This window comes from Ranitomeya variabilis, chromosome 6 (genome assembly GCF_051348905.1).
Source record: "Ranitomeya variabilis isolate aRanVar5 chromosome 6, aRanVar5.hap1, whole genome shotgun sequence".
NCBI lineage: Eukaryota > Metazoa > Chordata > Amphibia > Anura > Dendrobatidae > Ranitomeya > Ranitomeya variabilis.
Window position 1 is genome coordinate 81,880,410 of NC_135237.1, and position 22,534 is coordinate 81,902,943.

Here is a 22,534-nt window from a genome sequence, read left to right on the forward strand (position 1 = left end):
TTGAATTTAGAAGGGATGAGGAAAAAGTGGCTCATAAATGGAGAAATAAATATATTTCTCTGGGGGATTAAAGCCAAACATTTCACATTGTTTAGCAAAACTCCTTCCTTTTTCTTTAAAGCTTAAAGGGAACATGACATGTGAAAAAACGCTATTAATCTGCAGATATGGGGTTAATCTGCAGGATAATAGCTTTCTGAACCTGCCCGGTGCCCGCACTTAGACCCCCACTGCTAGGAGGAGATAAACTTTATTCCTCCCGGCAGCATTTGGTTTTCAGTCGCGGGGGCAGTCCCATTTCTGATTTAGTTACCACCGTGTATTCAGAGAGCAGCGGCTGCAACCGCGCTCCCTGCACTGACTGACAGCAGTAGCAGTGGCTGTTAGTCCCTGCAGGGGGCATGGATTCAGCCACTTTCTATACACAGAGTGGTGACTGAATCTGCACCACCATGACCATGACTGAAACCTGAATACTGCCGAGAAGAATAAAGTTAATTTTCACGCAGCAGCAAGTGTCCAAGTGCAGGCACTGGACAGGTTCAGAAGGCTATTAACCTGCAGATTAACCCCAAATCTGCAGGTTAATAGCATTATTTCCCTTGAAAGGTTCACTTTAAATTATGCGCTCTTTTCTTTCTTACCTTAGTGCCTAAAATAATTTTTTTATATATATTTCAGTGTAAAATATAATGCATGACATTAGAATTATAGAGTTACAAAATACATGAAGGGTGTTTAAAAATATGTAAAAATATCTGGGTTTTTTAACATTTTTGCTTTTTAGCAATATTTTATTTAATTTTGCTTTGGCATTTTAAAAGTATATTCTCTAAAAACACTTACCACAAGAGCATCTCCAATGGTATATCCCTGATTTCCCAAAACAAGAATTGTACCATACCAAAATCCTAGCCCATATGAGGAATAAACAATTAGATACACAAAGCCAAGGGCAAGCTGGGATGCAATGGCTTTCTTGATGCCAAGTTTTTTGGCCTCTCCCAAATTATTTGTGTATCTAAAAATGAAAACAATGACATATGAAGTACAACATCCATTAGCTTCATGTCTCTCTTAGGAATAACAAAAACACCTTTTTAATTCTTTTTCTTGTCCTCCGAATGCCACCACTGTCCTTATTGAGGAGAGGACCTCTTCAGCTACTGCTCCGGCTTTGGCATAAACTGAGAGTTCCTTGCTTGTCAGAGACACCATCATCTAATTACAAAGTGAAAGATCATTTTTTATAGCTTCACAGTATAACATTAGTTAAAAAGATGTACGCAGAACAAATAAAAATATTATTTTAAAGATCTGGAAAAAAGATCGGTAGAAAAAAAATTAAAAGGAGGGTTTTTTAAGTTAAGGATTTGATTTAAGGCTACGTTCACACGTTCCTTTTTTTCATCCTTTTTTTTTCAGGTCCTGTTTTGAAAAACCGCAGCTAAATTCAGCGCTGATTTTAGCTGCGGTTTTTCATCCTTTTTCTTCTGCGGATTCCACTGCGGGTTTCCAAATGCAGTTTCCTATTGGTGCTGCTGGAAACCCGCAGCGGAATCCGCAGAAAGAATTGACATGGTACTTCTTTTTTCTGCAGGCAAAACCGCTGCGGATTTGCCTGTGGAAAAAAGGATCGTCGGCACAGCGGGTCCTGTTTTCCATTGGGTTACATTGTACTGTAACCTACATGGAAAACTGCTGCGGATCCGCAGTGCAAATCCGCAGCGGATCCGCAGCAAAAACCGCACCGTGTGAACATAGCCTAAGAATTATAGAGTTTTGCCCACTAACGTTTTTATGTCATACCACAGGATATGACATAAGTGTCAGGTAGGTCAGGGTTAACTTGATCCTTAATCACCTGAAAAAGTACATCCCGGTGAAGTTTGACTGAAGAATTGGCCTCATGTCATCAGTATTCCACTTTGAGGGAAGCAAAGAGCTGAGCCAGTTTTCATGTGGCAAATGACTGTTAAAGGTTTTATTGAGCACTGTATGTATCATTGACCTTTAGGCTAGGGTTAAACGATGACTATGCTAATCACACTCTGACTAGACTCTGATCAGAGTTTGATCGGAGGGTGATCAGAGTGTGATCCAAATTTCTCAGAGGTGGAGAAAAATAAAGAAGTTTCCCTACCTTCTCCATTTAGCCTGTCCATGAAAATGGGACAACACTTGAATGGAATCCTAGTGTGGTCCGACGTTTTCCACTGACCCATACACTTGAATGACTGAATATCAGAGGCAAGCCATGCAAAATCCAATATTTTTCCTAGGACCACTCAACTGTTCCGAAGAAAAAGTTGAACATCTGCATGGCCTCCCTGAATAACATGAGCATGAGCTCTCTCTGTCAAAGTGACAGATAGAACTCTGATATTATGAGCATGAGCACAGGCCTTTATGGTAAAAATATGGTAGTTACCTTTGAACAAAATGCTGCCGATAATGACATTAGTGGACTTGTAGACATATATACTAACGCAAGCTGCCACCCTTTTACCAATCCGATTACTAATCCAGCTATACATGTTGAAGAGCTTTGCAAAAGATGGCCAACCTTGTCTCCAATCCCATCATTAATTTTATTGATGTCTCTAGAGATTAAGAAAAAAGATATTAACAAAGGCAAGAAAAATTTCAACAATAAAAGTATCTCTGTTACTCTTACTCGGTGAGATGACTGTTAAGTTCTCCACATTTGGTAACATCGAACCAACTCATGTCTTTGGATAATACTGAATGGAAGAATGTTTTTCGTATTCTTCGTGTCTGTCTTGCAGCCGTTAGAACCCAAAATGAAACTTGTACATATCCACAAATCATTACCGCAACTCCTATACCAACGAAGTACAAGGAGAACCTATACAGAAAAGTAATTGCAGACAAATATTACTCAGAAACTATGACACACACCTCAACATTGGAGTGGCCAAGACATCTGACTTCTGACTGCTCAATCCCATAAAAATCAAACTTTAGTGAGACAGATCCAAATTCCGTAAATTGTTATTAATTGCCTAAATTTATTTTGGGAAAAAAAAGGTACATCATAGTTGTCATCCCTTTTATTGTAGTTTCCGAATAGCTTAGCCAACAAGCAAGGCCAACAAAACGTTGTATTGACAAACAGACTTTTTTATTGTCTCAGTGGTACTTTTCCTCTAAAAAAGTGGCACAGTTTGCCATACACTATATTTTTGCAAACATTTTGATGGTGGTATGAAAATTAAGGAGAAGGTTGGTCACCAACGATCTGACACAGTTATTAATAACAGGAGAAATTGGAGGAAATTGTATCACAAATGTACGCCTGCTGATATGACATAGATTTACATTTTTTTGCTTAGGGAAGTTGTCTGGTCACATCACGTCAGAATATTGATGACGTACAAATTAAAAGGAGCTTTGACTTTTAACTGCTGATGGGTGGAGATTCCAAGTGTCGGACCCCACCAATCTGACCCCACCTATCCATCGGTTAGGGCATCAATATGTTATGACTGAACAACCACTTTAATTACAGTCATAAATGCACCCAATTTCTTAAATATGTATACTGTAAGTTTGGTGCATTTTTATTCAGTACAAAACAAATTGGCTGAATCTCTCCAATACGACTCAGAATAGTGATATGAATATATTACCATTTACTATATGCTGAAAATGATGACAATTATTATAGGCTGTATAAGCAATAAATATAACAGACATGAATAAAATGAGACATTTTTTCAGACATTGTATGTAAATTAATAGACAGATGGAAATTCTAAAGTCTATCATTGATTGCTTCTGACAGGCATAATTTTCAACTATTAACTTCTAAGGCTGCCGTCACACTAGCAGTATTTGGTCAGTACCGGTATTTTACATCAGTATTTGTAAGCCAAAACCAGGAGTGGAACAATTAGAGGAAAAGTATAATAGAAACATATGCACCACTTCTGTATTTATCACCCACTCCTGATTTTGGCTTACAAATACTGAGGCAAAATACTGACCAAATACTGCTAGTGTGACGGCAGCTTAATTCTAAAAAATAGCACAGAAACAGATATAAATATGGAAGAGGTGAAGAAGTAGAAAAATGTGTTGTATTATAGGGGCAAAGAAAGAGGAATCCAGCTCCATGGAAATACGAAACTTTTCTTTACTGGTGTGAATAGAAACACTTCAGTAGGTGAATTTAAAATGCCATGGGAATGGATAAAACAACTAGTTTCAGGTAGTAGAACTCTTAAACACACCAATAAAGAAGAGTTTTGTATTTCCGTGGAGTTGGATTCCTCTTTAATTGCAAGGCATGAATGCTTTCCCTCTGCTCCAAATATTCAAGCAGAGCATGCGGGTGAGCTGAACTCTATATTTCACCGCATTTTTGTAGTAACTTTTATGAGGCTAATTACCTTATATACTCGAGTATCTGAGATTTTCAGCACATTTTTTGTGCTGAAAAAGCCCCTCGGCTTATATATGAGTTATTGTCCAGAAAGCCAGTGGGGGAGGAGGAGTGGGGTGTCAGGGGTGGGGGGACAGCTGCAGCTGCCGGCTTCCAGAAGACATCAATACTCACCCTCCATTGCTGCATCTCCATCCCTGCATCTCCGTCCCTGCATCTCCGTCCCGGTGCCGGCAGCTCTTCCTTGTTCCTGTGCTCAGCGGTCAGGTAGTACCGCTCATTAAGGTAATGAATAATATATAACCTCTCCAAGTCATTATTACATATATATAGTGCGATGTATAGGTCTACATCTATATGCCCATTGCATATTGTGAAATAGCGACTGACCATATATTATATAAAAAAGAAAACTGAGTCTTAGCTAGTTTATCAAAAATACAAAAAATACCTTTATTTAAGCCATGTAAAACACACAATACGGAGATACATAAAACAAGCAACGTGTAAAGCAGCCAAATAGACTAATAAATAAACACTCTTAGAAAAGATGGGGTTAACTGCAGAAAAACGTCCCCTGAAGAAGGTCATCTTGTACTGAAACGTACGTTGGGGAGTGGGTCCCGGCTCCATCGCACTGCACCATGACGGGTAATGGTATCTGACTTCAGTTTTTTATTTTGTTTTCTGTGCCGCCAGCATAACATCGATATCTAGAGAGGGGTGAGCAAAGAGCATGAAGGCAATATGGGGGCTCCTATGCATTTAGTGGTAGCTTGTAGCACCTGCGGGAGCGCCCTTGCTAAACTTTGATTACACCTTTTTTCTGCAGTTAACCCCATCTTTTCTAAGAGTACTATGTCTATGGTGGCACAACAAATGTTACAAGCCCTTGGTGCACTGCTTTGCAGCCGGTACCCTATATCTTGGAATTTCTTGGTCACTGACCCAGTGTTTATTTATTAGTCTATTTGGCTGCTTTACACGTTGCTTGTTTTATGTATCTCCGTATTGTGTGTTTTACATGGCTTAAATAAAGGTATTTTTTGTATTTTTGATAAACTAGCTAAGACTCAGTTTTCTTTTTTATATCATTAAGGTAATGAATATGCAAGCGTCTCCATAGGCGTGGAGCGCATATTCATTACCTTAATGAGCATTACCACGTGACCGCTGAGCACAGGAACATGGAAGAGCTGCCGGCGCCGGGACAGAGATGCACGGAGGTGCGAGGAGGGTGAGTAGGATGGGGGTGTGAGCCATGCAAGACTCGTGGGAGTCATGCAGGACCATGGAGCCATGCGGAATCATGGAGCTATGCATACAACAGGGAAAGCCACACAGACCAGGACAAAATAGGGAGCCACATACTAGGACAGGACGGGGTTGCCACACATACCAGGACAAAACGGTGGAGACACACATAGCAGGACAAAACGGGGGAGCCACACATACCAGGACAAAACGGGGGAGCCACACATACCAGAATAAGATGGGGAAGCCATGCATAGCAGGACAGCATGGGGGGAGCCACATACAAGACAGGATGGGGGGAGACACATATAGCAGGGATGAGGGGACAATGCATACCCGGCTTATACTCGAGCCAATAAGCTTACCCAGTTTTCCGTGGCAAAATTGGGTGTCTCGGCTTATATTTGGGTCAGCTTATACTCAAGTATATACGGTAATTGTACTGCTAACTGTTACTGCTTTGTCATAGGCACAAAGGTCTAATACATTTCTGTGGATCTTATTAGTAGGTTGGCACTAAAATGTCAGCAAGGCGAAATCTAATTAGTAGCATTACAAAAAAGTCTACAGCAAAGACTGGGGCTATGATGAAGTCTATATTGTCTGCATCAATTAGACTTTATTGTGACTCCCAAAAAAGCTGTTCTTCCTTTTTAATACATTAGCTTTAAATTCTATTTGCAGATGAACTTTTTTGCATTGATAATGAACACAACACAGAAATCATAATGGTGTAGCAACTGTGGAATGTGCAATGAATCCCCCGGTATACAGTAGAGCATAGCAGATGGAATGTGATACTTTCAAGAAAAAGATGATAATGATGACAATCGCACTTTGTCAGCCACAAATCTCCTTCAACTGGGCACCACCTGATTATGCATGCTGAATGCTGAAGAGCAATGGAATGTCTTTGAGATGAGGAGAGCTGTAGGTTATAGATGCTGAAAAGGAGGAGCGTCAAATATGGGCCAGTAAAGTTCCATGCAGCAGTTCAGGCAAGTGACTGGGTGCATTGCAAACTTCACTGCTGGGGATGCAGGTCAGGAGCAGAGACAACACAGACCAGGAGCTGCAGGCTGAGACCTGAAATGACCATTACATGCAAAAGATGGAGGTGGTCTGAAGAGCAGCATGTGGAGAGAATTGGGACAGTAAGAGCTATAATGGGTGCCAGATTTGATCAGATGAGTGTGGCTGTCTGTAGTTACATTATAGTTGCCTGAATACTAACTGCCTAAATGCCATCCCAGTGGAGAGTAATAATTAAAGAGGGTAGTAAAAAGTTGGAACTGAACATGGTCCACTGAGACCCATCCTGTGATATATTGGGGAAGGGCTGAAATAGGATAGGGTATAACTTCTTGATCACTTGGGTCCATCCACTGAGACTTCTGGTAATCCCAAGAATGAAGATCTGAGACTTGTAACCGAGCTTGGAAGATCCCCATCTTCAATGGAATGGAGGTGCATAAGCTCAACCTCTGCACCATTACCATTAGTTGTCTATGCAGCTGCCAGAAACCCACAAGCCTCCGAGAATTATCAGCGTGATAGGAATATGAGCCAAGAGATGAGGAGTCCCCCTGCAAGAGGTCAATGTTACTAAAAAGTTTGTTCAAGTGATGTGCCTCTCGTTGAGAACCGATATGCTTAATTTGCCTCTTCACAAAAATCTATATTGTATATACAAATGTCCTTGGTGCAGCTTTCAGTTGACCACACACATTAGATTAGTATGGTTTGGATCCATACAGGATCTTATTAGACCTCTACTATCAGAGAAAAGAAAGTCCTGACATATTAGATTTCAACAATTATTTGATTTCACAAAATATAAGTATGTGAGGAATTGGAGAAAATGACTGCCAGTAAGATGAACATACACTTCTATAAAAGATATTAGGAGTTAAATATACACAACTTACAGTGTCATCTGTTCTTCTATTGGTTTGAACTGTTCACAATTAGCTGTAAACAGAAAACATGACAATATACATATTACAATTATAATATAATTAACATAGTTATGCTACATGTAAATTGCAAATGTTAACACTAAACCTGAACATTAAAGGGTTATTCTTAATTTGTCTCTGAGCATCACACAGTTTTGCAGTCTCATAACTTCCTGGTTTCTGGAAGGACAAGTGAGTCGCCCGCCAGGGCCGTGGGGTACTCGGTACCGGCTCCGGTACTTAAGGGGATGTGTTACGGTGGCGGCGACCCAGTCTGTGGCCCTGGGTACCCATGCAAAGGGAATTCAATAAAGTTTGTATTGTGACACCACCTGTGACATTCGGTCAATGGGGACCGACACTGCTTAAAGGGGTCCTCTGGGGTGATGTTATGGCAGCTAAGATGGTATAACTTCCCACAGGTGAAGTTGGATCCGCAGGGCTCCTGGTGTGTAGTTGGTGATGGCAGGAAGTGTATGAAGAAACGGAGGACACAGGTTTGCAGTCTCTTTGCCTGGTTTACTAGAGACTTCAGGTATCTCAGTCCAGGGCACCAGATCACAGGTACAGGCATGGTCTGGCCAGCTTGGAAGCAAGTTCAGAGTCACCTTTACCAGGTGGAGTTAGAAACCTTCCTACCAGCGCTTTGATGTAGTCCCTTGCTGCCTGTGGCTTCAATCAAGGTCCTCACAGTTCTCTCTGTCCTCCATAAAGGTGGGACACAAACCCGTATGACAGGTGACCCAAGCCTTTCCACAGGGTCGCTATCACAACCCGGGCTCTATGTGTCACTGTGTCTCCTGGGTGTTAGGGCAGAGAGGTTACGTGTAATAATCCAGCTGTCCTGCCAGTTTCTGCTGTGACTCCTAGAGTCTGACACAATCTTGGTCTTCCAGCTACCGGGAATCTGTGCTCCACAGGGAGATAGCCCATACTCTGCTTTCCTCCCCTGGTGTCACTCGCCTGTGCTTCGCTATCCTGCACGCTCACAATACACTGTTCTTCCTTCTCTGTTTCCCTGTCCAGGAGCTGCAGCTCTTTCTCGTGGCTGCACGGACCCTCACACGTCTCTCTTCTTTCCTCTTCCTGCTGGGAGCTGCAGACCCCCACATCTGCTCACCTATTCTCATATCGTACCAGCTCCGCCTCAGCTGAAGTTCCGTGACAAGCTCCTCTCTGGCTTTCTTCAACTCTCCTTCCGGCCTCAGACTGCTCCAGTCTGCTCTCTGGCCCTCTCACTCGCTCTGCTCTGTCCCTCTGACAGAATTCCTTCCCTCTTTGTCTCTCTGGACCGACTGAGTAACTTTCCCTCCAAGTCAAAATGTATAAATAGGGGAGTTCCCCTGAAAACCAGGTTCAGAGCTCCTGTTATGACCCCAATGGCAGAGGATCTCAGAGGTTACAACAAAGTCTGCAAACACAAAAAACCAGCTCATAGGGAAGTGGTAACTAGGCTGACCGTATACCTGATCCTAGCACAACAACTAGCAGTAGCCGGGGAACGTACCTACGTTGATTCTAGACGTCTCGCGCCAGCCGGAGAACTAACTAACCCTATAAAGGAAAATAAGACCTTTCTTGCCTCCAGAGAAAAGACCCCAAAGTTGGATACAAGCCCCCAACAAATAATAACGGTGAGGTAAGAAGAAAAGACAAACGTAAGAATGAACTAGGTTTTAGCAAAGAGAGGCCCACTGACTAATAGCAGAATATAGGAAGATGACTTATACGGTCAGCAAAAAACCCTATCAAAATATCCACGCTGAATATTCAAGAACCCCCGAACCGACTAACGGCGTGGGGGGAGAATATCAGCCCCCTAGAGCTTCCAGCAATATCAGGAATCACATTTAGTACAAGCTGGACAAAAATAAGAACAATGCAAATAACCAAAAATAAGGAAGCAGGACTTAGCTTATCTTGCAAAGAACCAGGACCAGCAGACAGGAGCAAACAGAAATGAACTGATTACAACGATGCCAGGCACCAGACTGAGAATCCAGGAAGTTTAAATAGCAACACCCCTGGCCTAACGAACCAGGTGGGTACCAAGCTGGGGAAAGACAATCCCAGTGTCATACCACTAGTGACCACAAGAGGGAGCCAAAAAGTATAGTTCACAACAGTACCCCCCCTTTAAGGAGGGGTCACCGAACCCTCACCAAGACCACCAGGGCGATCAGGATGAGCAGCGTGAAAGGCACGAACCAAATCGGCCGCATGAACATCAGAGGCGACCACCCAGGAATTATCCTCCTGACCATAGCCCTTCCATTTGACCAGATACTGAAGCCTCCGTCTAGAGAGACGAGAATCCAAGATCTTCTCCACCACGTACTCCAACTCGCCCTCAACCAACACCGGAGCAGGAGGCTCAACAGAAGGAACCACAGGCACAACGTACCGCCGCAACAAAGACCTATGGAACACGTTGTGAATGGCAAACGACACCGGAAGATCCAAACGAAAGGACACTGGATTAAGGATTTCCAAAATCTTATAAGGACCGATGAAGCGAGGCTTGAATTTAGGAGAGGAGACCTTCATAGGAACAAACCGAGAAGACAGCCATACCAAATCCCCAACACGAAGTCGGGGACCCACACCGCGGCGGCGGTTGGCAAAACGCTGAGCCTTCTCCTGTGACAACTTTAAGTTGTCCACCACATGATTCCAAATCCGCTGCAACCTATCCACCACAGAATCCACCCCAGGACAGTCAGAAGGCTCAACATGTCCCGAGGAAAAACGAGGATGAAAACCAGAGTTGCAGAAAAATGGCGAAACCAAAGTAGCGGAACTAGCCCGATTATTAAGGGCAAACTCAGCCAATGGCAAGAAGGTCACCCAATCATCCTGATCTGCAGAAACAAAACACCTCAAATAAGCCTCTAGTGTCTGATTAGTTCGCTCCGTTTGGCCATTAGTCTGAGGATGAAAGGCAGATGAAAACGACAAATCAATGCCCATCTTAGCACAAAAGGATCGCCAGAACCTGGACACAAACTGGGATCCTCTGTCAGACACGATATTCTCAGGAATGACGTGCAAACGAACCACATTCTGAAAGAACAAAGGAACCAGATCGGAAGAGGAAGGCAACTTAGGCAAGGACACCAAATGGACCATCTTGGAAAAACGATCACATACCACCCAGATGACAGACATTCCTTGAGACACCGGAAGATCTGAAATGAAATCCATGGAAATGTGTGTCCAAGGCCTCTTCGGGACAGGCAAGGGCAAAAGCAACCCGCTGGCACGAGAACAACAAGGCTTAGCCTGAGCACAAGTCCCATAGGACTGCACAAATGACCGCACATCCCGTGACAAGGAAGGCCACCAAAAGGACCTAGCTACCAAATCTCTGGTGCCAAAAATCCCCGGATGCCCTGCCAACACCGAGGAATGAACCTCGGAAATGACTCTGCTGGTCCATTTATCAGGAACAAACAGTCTGTCAGGTGGACAAGAGTCAGGTCTACCAGCCTGAAATCTCTGCAACGCACGTCGCAAATCAGGAGAAGTGGCAGACAAGATTACTCCCTCTTTAAGAATACCAGCTGACTCTGAGACTCCAGGAGAGTCAGGCACAAAGCTCCTAGAAAGAGCATCAGCCTTCACATTCTTCGAACCAGGCAGGTACGAGACCACAAAGTCAAAACGGGAGAAAAACAATGACCAACGAGCCTGTCTAGGATTCTGGCATTTAGCAGACTCGAGATACATCAGATTTTTGTGATCAGTCAAGACCACCACACGATGCTTAGCACCCTCGAGCCAATGACGCCACTCCTCAAATGCCCACTTCATGGCCAACAACTCCCGATTCCCAACATCATAGTTCCGCTCAGCAGGTGAAAACTTCCTAGAAAAAAAAGCACATGGTCTCATTACAGAGCAACCAGAGCCTCTCTGCGACAAAACAGCCCCTGCACCGATCTCAGAAGCATCCACTTCAACCTGAAAGGGAAGTGAGACATCAGGCTGACACAAAACAGGCGCCGAAGTAAACCGGCGCTTCAGCTCTTGGAAGGCCTCCACGGCTGCAGGAGCCCAATTAGCAACATCAGAACCTTTCTTGGTCATATCCGTCAAAGGTTTAACAACGCTAGAGAAGTTAGCGATAAAACGACGGTAGAAGTTAGCAAAACCCAAGAACTTCTGAAGACTCTTAACAGACGTGGGTTGAGTCCAATCATGAATAGCTCGGACCTTGACTGGGTCCATCTCCACAGCAGAAGGGGAGAAAATAAAACCCAAAAAGGGAACCTTCTGCACTCCAAAGAGACACTTTGAGCCCTTCACAAACAAAGCATTCTCACGCAAAACCTGAAACACCATCCTGACCTGCTTTACATGAGAGTCCCAATCATCAGAAAAAAACAGAATATCATCCAGATAAACAATCATAAATTTATCCAGATACTTCCGGAAGATGTCATGCATAAAGGACTGAAACACTGAAGGAGCATTAGAGTGCCCAAAAGGCATCACCAAGTACTCAAAATGACCTTCGGGCGTATTAAATGCAGTTTTCCATTCATCTCCCTGCTTAATGTGCACAAGGTTGTACGCACCACGAAGATCTATCTTGGTGAACCACCTGGCACCCTTAATCCGGGCAAACAAGTCCGACAATAGAGGCAAAGGATACTGAAATTTAACAGTGATTTTATTCAGAAGCCGATAGTCTATACAAGGTCTCAAAGATCCGTCCTTCTTGGCCACAAAAAAGAATCCCGCACCAAGAGGGGAAGAGGATGGACGAATATGCCCCTTCTCCAAAGACTCCTTGATATAAGAACGCATTGCGGCATGCTCAGGTACAGACAGATTAAATAATCTTCCCTTAGGAAATTTACTACCCGGAATCAAATCTATAGCGCAGTCACAGTCCCTATGAGGAGGAAGAACACTGGACCTGGACTCACTGAATACATCCTGATAGTCAAACAAATACTCAGGAACTTCTGAAGGAGTAGAGGAAGCAATAGACACCGGCGGGGAATCGCAATGAATTCCCTGACAGCCCCAACTTGACACAGACATAGCCCTCCAATTCAAAACTGGATTATGGGTCTGTAACCATGGCAGACCCAAAACTACCAAATCATGCATTTTATGCAGAACAAGAAAACAAATCACCTCCCGATGTTCAGGAGTCGTGCACATGGTCACTTGTGTCCAAAACTGCGGCTTATTTTCCGCCAATGGCGTAGCATCAATTCCTCTAAGAGGGATAGGATTTACTAAAGGCTCCAGAACAAAACCACAGCGCTTGGCAAACGACAAGTCCATAAGACTCAGGGCAGCACCTGAATCCACAAACGCCATAACAGGGTAGGAAGACAATGAGCAAATTAAAGTCACAGACAAAATAAATTTAGGTTGCAAATTACCAATGGCGACAGGACTAACAACCTTTGTTAGGCGTTTAGAGCATGCTGATATAACATGTGTAGAATCACCACAGTAAAAACACAACCCATTCTGACGTCTATGATTTTTCCGTTCGATTCTAGTCTGAATTCTATCACATTGCATTAAATCAGGTGTCTGTTCAGACAACACCACCAGAGGATTAGCGGCTTTGCGCTCCCGCAAACGCCGGTCAATCTGAATAGCCAGCGCCATAGAATCATTCAGACTTGTAGGAATGGAGAAACCCACCATCACATTCTTAATGGCTTCAGAAAGGCCATTTCTGAAATTTGTGGCCAGAGCACACTCATTCCACTGAGTAAGCACGGACCATTTCCGAAATTTTTGGCAATACACTTCAGCTTCATCCTGGCCCTGAGAGATAGCCAGCAAAGCTTTTTCTGCCTGAATTTCAAGATTGGGCTCCTCATAAAGCAATCCGAGCGCCAGAAAAAACGCATCAATATTTGCCAATGCCGGATCTCCTGGCGCCAACGAGAAAGCCCAATCCTGAGGGTCGCCACGCAAAAAGGAGATAACAATTTTAACTTGCTGAGCTGAGTCTCCAGACGAACGAGGTCTCAAAGATAGAAACAATTTACAATTATTCCTAAAATTCCTAAATTTAAATCGATCTCCAGAGAACAGCTCAGGAATAGGTATTTTAGGTTCTGACATAGGACTACTAGTAACAAAATCCTGAATGCCCTGCACACGAGCAGCAAGCTGATCCACACTAGTAATCAGAGTCTGGACATTCATGTCTGCAGCAAAGCTTAAAGCCACTCAGAGAAAAAGGGGAGGAAGAAAAAAAAACCTCAGAATTTCCTTTCTTTTAATCCCACTTCTGCAATGCATTAACTATTCACTTAGGCCTAGCATACTGTTATGACCCCAATGGCAGAGGATCTCAGAGGTTACAACAAAGTCTGCAAACACAAAAAACCAGCTCATAGGGAAGTGGTAACTAGGCTGACCGTATACCTGATCCTAGCACAACAACTAGCAGTAGCCGGGGAACGTACCTACGTTGATTCTAGACGTCTCGCGCCAGCCGGAGAACTAACTAACCCTATAAGGGAAAATAAGACCTTTCTTGCCTCCAGAGAAAAGACCCCAAAGTTGGATACAAGCCCCCAACAAATAATAACGGTGAGGTAAGAAGAAAAGACAAACGTAAGAATGAACTAGGTTTTAGCAAAGAGAGGCCCACTGACTAATAGCAGAATATAGGAAGATGACTTATACGGTCAGCAAAAAACCCTATCAAAATATCCATGCTGAATATTCAAGAACCCCCGAACCGACTAACGGCGTGGGGGGAGAATATCAGCCCCCTAGAGCTTCCAGCAATATCAGGAATCACATTTTGTACAAGCTGGACAAAAATAAGAACAATGCAAATAACCAAAAATAAGGAAGCAGGACTTAGCTTATCTTGCAAAGAACCAGGACCAGCAGACAGGAGCAAACAGAAATGAACTGATTACAACGATGCCAGGCACCAGACTGAGAATCCAGGAAGTTTAAATAGCAACACCCCTGGCCTAACGAACCAGGTGGGTACCAAGCTGGGGAAAGACAATCCCAGTGTCATACCACTAGTGACCACAAGAGGGAGCCAAAAAGTATAGTTCACAACAAGCTCCCCCTTCTGGCCTGGAGTGTGAACATGTGTGCATTGTGGTTACCTGATAAAAGGAATCCTTCATCACTTCCAATCGTGACATCACTCTCCCCATGAGGAAAGCAATGCCACTGTGACAACCAGGACCCTGGGACGTCACACAAGCACTTTCCCTTAAGTGACAATTCTTGTGAGTAGCAGAGCTGTTGTATTAGTGGAACTATAAAGCTTAGCACAAATTCTGCTGTAACACTTTCAATGATCAGTGGTTTGTTTTGAGTCTACACTGTTATTACAATATTTGCACATAGAGATGCAATTGCATTTGAACAAGCACATGGCTTGGGACATAGAGAGCCATGATGCTGCGCAGCAGCTATTGTGATTCAACAGGATTGATAAAGACAGCAAGTCAGGAGCTGAAAGGAAGAAGGACTGAGATAAGCAGCTAACTGCTGTTTAAAAACAGTGTTTATTAGTTATTGGGCTTGAGAGAGGTGGCTGGTATGTTAGGTGATACCTCCTCTCCTGTAGTGTAACTGCTGCACACTCTCGGCCAGGGTCTGTCCAAGCACTAGTGGCTGAGCTCCCAAGCTGTACACAATGAAAGAAAAAAGTACTCATTGCAGGAGAATGACAGCAGATAGAAAAAGCAAGTCAATTGAAAACTTCCTTAGCAGTTTAATAACTTGTGAATACCCATTTAAGTAAAATGCATTGATAGTAGGCTTTTTGTGGCATTTGGCAAACAATAAAGAACAATACCTTGTCTGCTTTTCTCAGCTCAATTTAGAAGTTATCTATATCATGGATGAAGTTAAGTAGTACAGTACATTTCTTTAAAAACATTTTTACTCTCAACGTTAGCTTTAATGTTCTTACATAAATTTTGTATTGATGCGTTGTGACACAAGATACTGTCGGTCATTTCACCAAACACAATGTGCATTACAGGAAGGCAGAGCCCATTGCAGAGTGCGCCAAGCGACCCAATGATCATATAGAGCACATCCAGCCCATTCGCATATCTAAACTAAAAAAGGGAATCAGATATAAAAGAAATGAGAATCAAGTTTAGTATGTCAAGAATAAACGAAGCTTGCATGTCAGACTTGTAAAATGTGAAAACCTATTGCAATTATCGACTCTGCTACTATGATTTGCAAATTTTACTAATTTGCTGAAATTCCTGACTTATAAAGTTATGGCATTTCACTAGAATTTAGTGCTACGTTTCCGTCAAGTATCTATACCCTGGCAATGGTGGATATTGGAGTACCAGCTAATATGTATCCCTCAAATGGTCTGCAAAAGTATCCACCCTCTTTAGCAGCTTTCATATTTTTCTACCTCACAACCTGGAATTTCACTTTTTTTGAGGGTTTGCATCAGTTCATGTAAAGAACATGTCTACGATTTTTTTTCATTTATTGTAAAGCAAACAATAAATAGGGCAAAATAACTGAAAACTTCAGTGTGGATAAACATTCACCCCCCTAAAGCCAGTACTTTCTAGAGCCTCCTTTTGCGGCAATTACAACTGCAAGTCGCTTTAGATAAGAATCTAAGAGCTTTCTACATCTTGCCACTGTCATTTTTGCCCATTTCTCAAGCCAAAACTGCTTCACTGCTTTCAAGTTAGCTGGTTTACTCTGGTGAAATGGATTATGGTCTGGGGTTTGACTAGGCCTCTCCAAAACTTTCACACTTTTTCTCTTAAACCACTTGAGTGTTGTGTTAGCAGTATGCTTTGGGTCATTGTCTTTTTGGAAGCTGAACCTTGGTCTCAGTCCCAAATCACTGACAATAGTTACAGCTAGCACACTCCAATGTGATGCAAAAAGGGGGGTGTTTAATATACATACAGTAGTCACAAACGTTTCGGTCTGCAATGAACCTTCATCAGTGTGCTAAATATAGCGTGAATGGTATATGTAGTAGAACCCCGGTAGGAATTAATTGATTCGCATCAAAATGAAAAATTGTACTGAAAACAGTTTTGAATGGTAGGTCAGTCCGGCTAGCGGGAGAGGAAGAGGCACGAGAGCCACGCGGTATCCGCCGCAAGATACCCTGCGTTATCCATGGTATCTTGCGGTGGATACCGCGTGGCTCTCGTGCCTCTTCCTCTCCCGCTAGCCGGACTGACCTACCATTCAAAACTGTTTTCAGTACAATTTTTCCAGTAAAACTTACATTTTGATGCGAATCAATTAATTCCTACCGGGGTTCACTCACGCTATATTTAGCACACTGATGAAGGTCCATTGCAGACCGAAACGTTTGTGACTACTGTATGTATATTAAACACCCCCCTTTTTGCATCACATTGGAGTGTGCTAGCTGTAACTATTCCACGTATTAAGGTTTGGAAACCTAGATCTATGCACCTCCTCTTTTAGGCTGTGCTGAACATTTTCTATACCAAATCAATGACAGACTGAAATAGGTTTTACTCAAGAATATCCCGAATTTCGCACTGCAGCGCCCCAGAGTCCTGGTCGTTGCAGTGCTGTGGCTTCGCCGCTAAGGGGAGCCATGGTACGTTCGATGGCACCGAAGGAGTTCCTCCAATCAGGTATCACAGACACCAATATGTTTCACAGCTGGGCCTCCGGGGGGAGCTAAGGGTGCTATTCATTAGGCCACTCCCCACCATAGTGGGTAAACTGGGGGTCAGGCAGGAAGTTAGTAGAGAACGCTGACGGGATTGAACGGAGCAACACCCTGTGGCAGGGGGTGTTGTGAAGGGAGAGACTGTAGGGTCTCTGCCAGGGGTGGGATCCTGGCAGAGGCTTGGCATTGAAAGAAAGTAACGGGTCCGCGCAGGCTCCTGGAAGCGGCGGGACTCAAGAAAGGACTAGAAGCGAGATAGATTGTGCTGAGTGAGAAACGAGATCAAGCAGAAGGAGAATACCAGCAGGGGTTTTGTTGAAAGAGGCAGCACCCTGCTGAGGCGCAATACCGGTTGCCGGAACGCCGAGGGAGTGGATTAGAATACAGCTTCAAGCCATACTCCAAACAGCGGCAGGACAGTCGGTCTCAGGCGGGCTGTCTACCACATATCACCTATGAAGTCTTGGGGGGCAATTGCGGGAGAGGGGCGACTCTAGGGTCCCGGAAGAACTCCAGGCCTACCTGACAAACGGGTGCCATTCCAACCTGAATACAGGGACGGGGTGGATTACAGAGGAACATCAAATCGAGTTGTGAGGGAACTTAAGAAACAGACACAACCGTTGTGGGGTTACTTTCCGTGAGCACAGCAGGGAAGGACTACAACACATAGCGCTAGAAGGAAGGCACAGATTTCCACCTGAGAGGAGAACTCTGGAGGTGCCATTGGACCGGCCGGACTTGCGTAGCCTGGTGAACCGTGTTCCGGACTGAGGACTCAGAGATCTCCAGTAAAGAGGTAAAGAGACTGCAACCTGGTGTCCTCGTTATTTACCGCGACTTACACCCCACAACCGCACCGCACCATTACTACCACCTATTACACCGGACGTCCCCCACTGACGGACAGGGCCACGGACCGGGTCTAGCCACCGTGACAACCCCGAGACTGAGAACTAGAGGCCCGGCTCCGGGTACCCCCTCGGCCCTGCGGCGGTGTGGGGGCGCCGCAGACTTGGCGTCACGAACAGGATCTACTTAAGCCTGAAGAATCAGGTCATGTGTGCCTAGAGACTGTGATTTGTTGTGCTTGGACTGTACTTTATTGTAAGACTGTGCTGCGCCATTAGCCGCCAAAAGTTCCCGCCAAAAGGCGCCGCCATTGCTACACCCAAGGGGAAGGAGGGCGTGTTATGGGCGGAGACTCCCAGTGTGGCGCGAGAAATGGCTACCGCCCCCTGCACTTCTGGCTGCAGAGGAATGACCTGCCCCAAAGCAGAAGAGAAACACCCCTTGATATGCAACGGCGAGAGGCTGGTGACGAAGAAGCCCGACCTCAGAGAAATGGCGGAGTTAGGTGCATGCACTGCCAGCGACTATCAGGTGGCGATGATGAACGGCGAGTGCCTGAGCGAGGAAGAAGCGGTTCAGGCCTGCCTTTCTTCACCGGAGATGGACCGGAAGCCTGCGGATCCGACAGCGAAGCTACGTCCACCAATCCCGACCTCGGAGTTAGAGGAGGAGGAACCACAGCAAGCGGAGCGGAGTCCGAGCATCCCATTGGAGGAGCCCCGGTCCGGGCTGCAGCCGACTCCAGCGTCCTCGTTAACGGACCAGAGCGACGCCGGTGGAACCACATCAGGCGCAGGTATGGGCGGCGCCCCTACTCCCCTGGACGGTTCTGCTCTCCCGACCGATCCTCCCCACAACAGTAACCCCGCGTTTACAATCGACCGGGCGGTTCTCACCCCCAGCGCGTTGGGGAAGTTGTTACCACCATTGCCAACCAGGTGGGGAGAGCCCATAGAAATGGACCCAGGAGGGGTGATGTTCCGATGGGATGTTCCCTGGGTCGAGCAGGATGGGATTCCAATGGAAGGTCTCACTATTGCGATACTTACCTGGGACCAATACAAACAATGCGTGCTCCAGCATTGGGGGCAGCGCACTGAAGTTGAAAAACGGGAACTGCAGAGCAAAAAAATGATCTATGATGGGACGGATGCTGTCAGGCGAGGGACGGTGGCGGCATTCCACCCAAAGAAGGGGTGGGGTTCCATTTGGGAGTCGGGTCTACCTACTGGCATCTTCGTTGCCGGCTACGATGTGGAGACTCCCTGCTGTGATCGAGAAGGTGAACCACTCCGGGAGGGGGATCAGGTGACGTATACCCGTCACTGGAACACACAAGGATGGCGTGCCCGGAAAGTTCAGCGATACGAGTCTGAGAGAATGGCACCTGTGGCCCCAACTGTGGTCAATCCAGGGCTGCCAGACCTTGTTACTGTTTCTACTGTACGCTTTGTAGCAGCTCCTGAACTTGCCGACAGAGTTAGGCTTCAAATTCAGACAGCAGGCGACCAGGTGGTCCCTGCGGAGCTTGCCGCTGGTGTCCGTGCTACAGTGGCCGGGGTTCAGGAACCCAAGCCACCAGAAGAAGAATAAACCTCGATACCATGAAAATGTAAATAGTTGCTACTTTATTGTTTTAACTGTTCCTGTTGCTGCTAGACCCGTTCAGGGTTAAAGGTGACCCCTTTGTTGACCCGGGGTCACTGTTGTTTTCCTGAAGTTTATACAAGTTTTAAAGTTACACAAACTGCAGAAATCATGGACTGTGCATGATTCGAACTTTCTTTTGTAAATAGTTTGCACCTTCTTAAAGGTGCTCCCTACTGGTTTTAGCCAAAGACACTTTGCGAAGATATTTGCCCTATTGGTTTGAGCCAAAGACACTTTGTGAAGATACCTTTCCTACCGGTTCTAGTTAAAGACACTTTGCGAAGATACCATACCGGAACCTTTGCGTGGGCTGGTAGGCTGAGAAGACGAGCTACCTCAGAAAGACTTGGTCCCCTCTTAAAGGGGATGTGTGAAATTGAACTTGAGAAAGATACTGTTGCAGAACAGTAATGTGATGATGAAGCTTGAAAAAGAAATGTAACTGTTTTACATGCTAAGTTATATGTGTTGAATTTGTTGAAATGTGAAATCTAAATAATGTTTTGCAGAAAGAAAAGATGCAGAGAGCCCGTAGGGGTAGAGATAGAGATCTGCATAGCTGAAAGTAAGGAAGTAATGATGAAGGTGAGGATAGAAGGTCAACCCTGCGTCCCCATAGAAAGTTACTTTGTTACTAAGGACAGAAGGCGAACCCGTAGGGGTTAGAGAGTGAGTCCTTAAAGGAGCCGAGTAGAGCGGGCTCAGAGTTCTTTAAACGAAAGGAATGTTATGTCTATACTATGTATAGTAGCGAAAGGCAGTAGGCCCTGGCTGAACGGGGCGGTCCTGTAAAAGAAAGGAGAGGCAGTAGGTCTGGTGCCATAGGGACAGGCGGTCCTGCAGGTTCAAAGTAGGAGAATGTGAAGTTACCTTACCCTGTAATGTGATTATAGGAAGGCCTTTGGTAAACTAAGAGTGTATGTTTCTTAAAGGCAATGTTAATTTATTGTTCCAGAATTTGCACTAAGTAGAATACCCGGTTGGGTAACAGGAGTTATACATAGCCTATAATTTATAATGTTGACCATGTTTGTAACGTTAAAAGTGTCCTCACCTCCCATAAAGGGAAGCCTGTTCAAGTATACTTATCGTTTTGCACTCAACAAAATTGTATGTCTTTTTGCTAATCTGTATTGTTGTTTTTCTTCCCAGTCCCGGAGTACTGTGTTTAACCAGGGGGGAGTGCAGCGCCCCAGAGTCCTGGTCGTTGCAGTGCTGTGGCTTCGCCGCTAAGGGGAGCCATGGTACGTTCGATGGCACCGAAGGAGTTCCTCCAATCAGGTATCACAGACACCAATATGTTTCACAGCTGGGCCTCCGGGGGGAGCTAAGGGTGCTATTCATTAGGCCACTCCCCACCATAGTGGGTAAACTGGGGGTCAGGCAGGAAGTTAGTAGAGAACGCTGACGGGATTGAACGGAGCAACACCCTGTGGCAGGGGGTGTTGTGAAGGGAGAGACTGTAGGGTCTCTGCCAGGGGTGGGATCCTGGCAGAGGCTTGGCATTGAAAGAAAGTAACGGGTCCGCGCAGGCTCCTGGAAGCGGCGGGACTCAAGAAAGGACTAGAAGCGAGATAGATTGTGCTGAGTGAGAAACGAGATCAAGCAGAAGGAGAATACCAGCAGGGGTTTTGTTGAAAGAGGCAGCACCCTGCTGAGGCGCAATACCGGTGGCCGGAACGCCGAGGGAGTGGATTAGAATACAGCTTCAAGCCATACTCCAAACAGCGGCAGGACAGTCGGTCTCAGGCGGGCTGTCTACCACATATCACCTATGAAGTCTTGGGGGGCAATTGCGGGAGAGGGGCGACTCTAGGGTCCCGGAAGAACTCCAGGCCTACCTGACAAACGGGTGCCATTCCAACCTGAATACAGGGACGGGGTGGATTACAGAGGAACATCAAATCGAGTTGTGAGGGAACTTAAGAAACAGACACAACCGTTGTGGGGTTACTTTCCGTGAGCACAGCAGGGAAGGACTACAACACATAGCGCTAGAAGGAAGGCACAGATTTCCACCTGAGAGGAGAACTCCAGAGGTGCCATTGGACCGGCCGGACTTGCGTAGCCTGGTGAACCGTGTTCCGGACTGAGGACTCAGAGATCTCCAGTAAAGAGGTAAAGAGACTGCAACCTGGTGTCCTCGTTATTTACCGCGACTTACACCCCACAACCGCACCGCACCATTACTACCACCTATTACACCGGACGTCCCCCACTGACGGACAGGGCCACGGACCGGGTCTAGCCACCGTGACAACCCCGAGACTGAGAACTAGAGGCCCGGCTCCGGGTACCCCCTCGGCCCTGCGGCGGTGTGGGGGCGCCGCAGCACCATCCATCTTCCCCTCGATTGGGACCATTTTCCCTGTCCCTGCAGCTGAAAAGCATCCACATAGCATGATGCCGACACCACTAAATTTCACTGTGTGGATGGTGCTCTTGAGGTGATGACCGGTGTTAGACATAGCATATATATTGGTGGCCAAAAACTTCACTTTTGGTCTCATCTGACCACAGCATCTTCCTCCATACATTTGAGGAGTCTCTCATGTCTTTTGGCAAGCTCAAAACAAGCATTTCAATTTTTGTGTGCAAGTAAAGGATTTTTTTTCTGCCCATTCTTCCATAATGGCTACTTCTATGGAGTGTACGGCTTATTGTGGTTGTATGGACAGCCTCTCTGATTAATGCCTTCCTTGCCTGGGTTGAGAGTTTTGATTGGTTGAGAGTTTTGATTGGCGT

The 22,534-nt window shown here is 45.3% G+C and overlaps 1 protein-coding gene across 1 annotated transcript in view; it reads right to left on the reverse strand.

Moving 5' to 3' along the window:
* The window catches only part of LOC143781838 (ATP-binding cassette sub-family B member 5-like), a 183,200-nt gene that overhangs the window by 70,468 nt on the left and 90,198 nt on the right, over positions 1-22,534 (reverse strand). Inside the window, exons 4-9 of the mRNA XM_077268722.1 lie at positions 15,554-15,704; positions 7,591-7,633; positions 2,678-2,869; positions 2,432-2,603; positions 1,097-1,221; positions 847-1,021 (exon numbers count right to left, since the gene is read on the reverse strand). Of these exons, the coding sequence (XP_077124837.1) occupies positions 847-1,021; positions 1,097-1,221; positions 2,432-2,603; positions 2,678-2,869; positions 7,591-7,633; positions 15,554-15,704 (858 nt within the window). The remainder of the gene's footprint in view (positions 1-846; positions 1,022-1,096; positions 1,222-2,431; positions 2,604-2,677; positions 2,870-7,590; positions 7,634-15,553; positions 15,705-22,534) is intronic.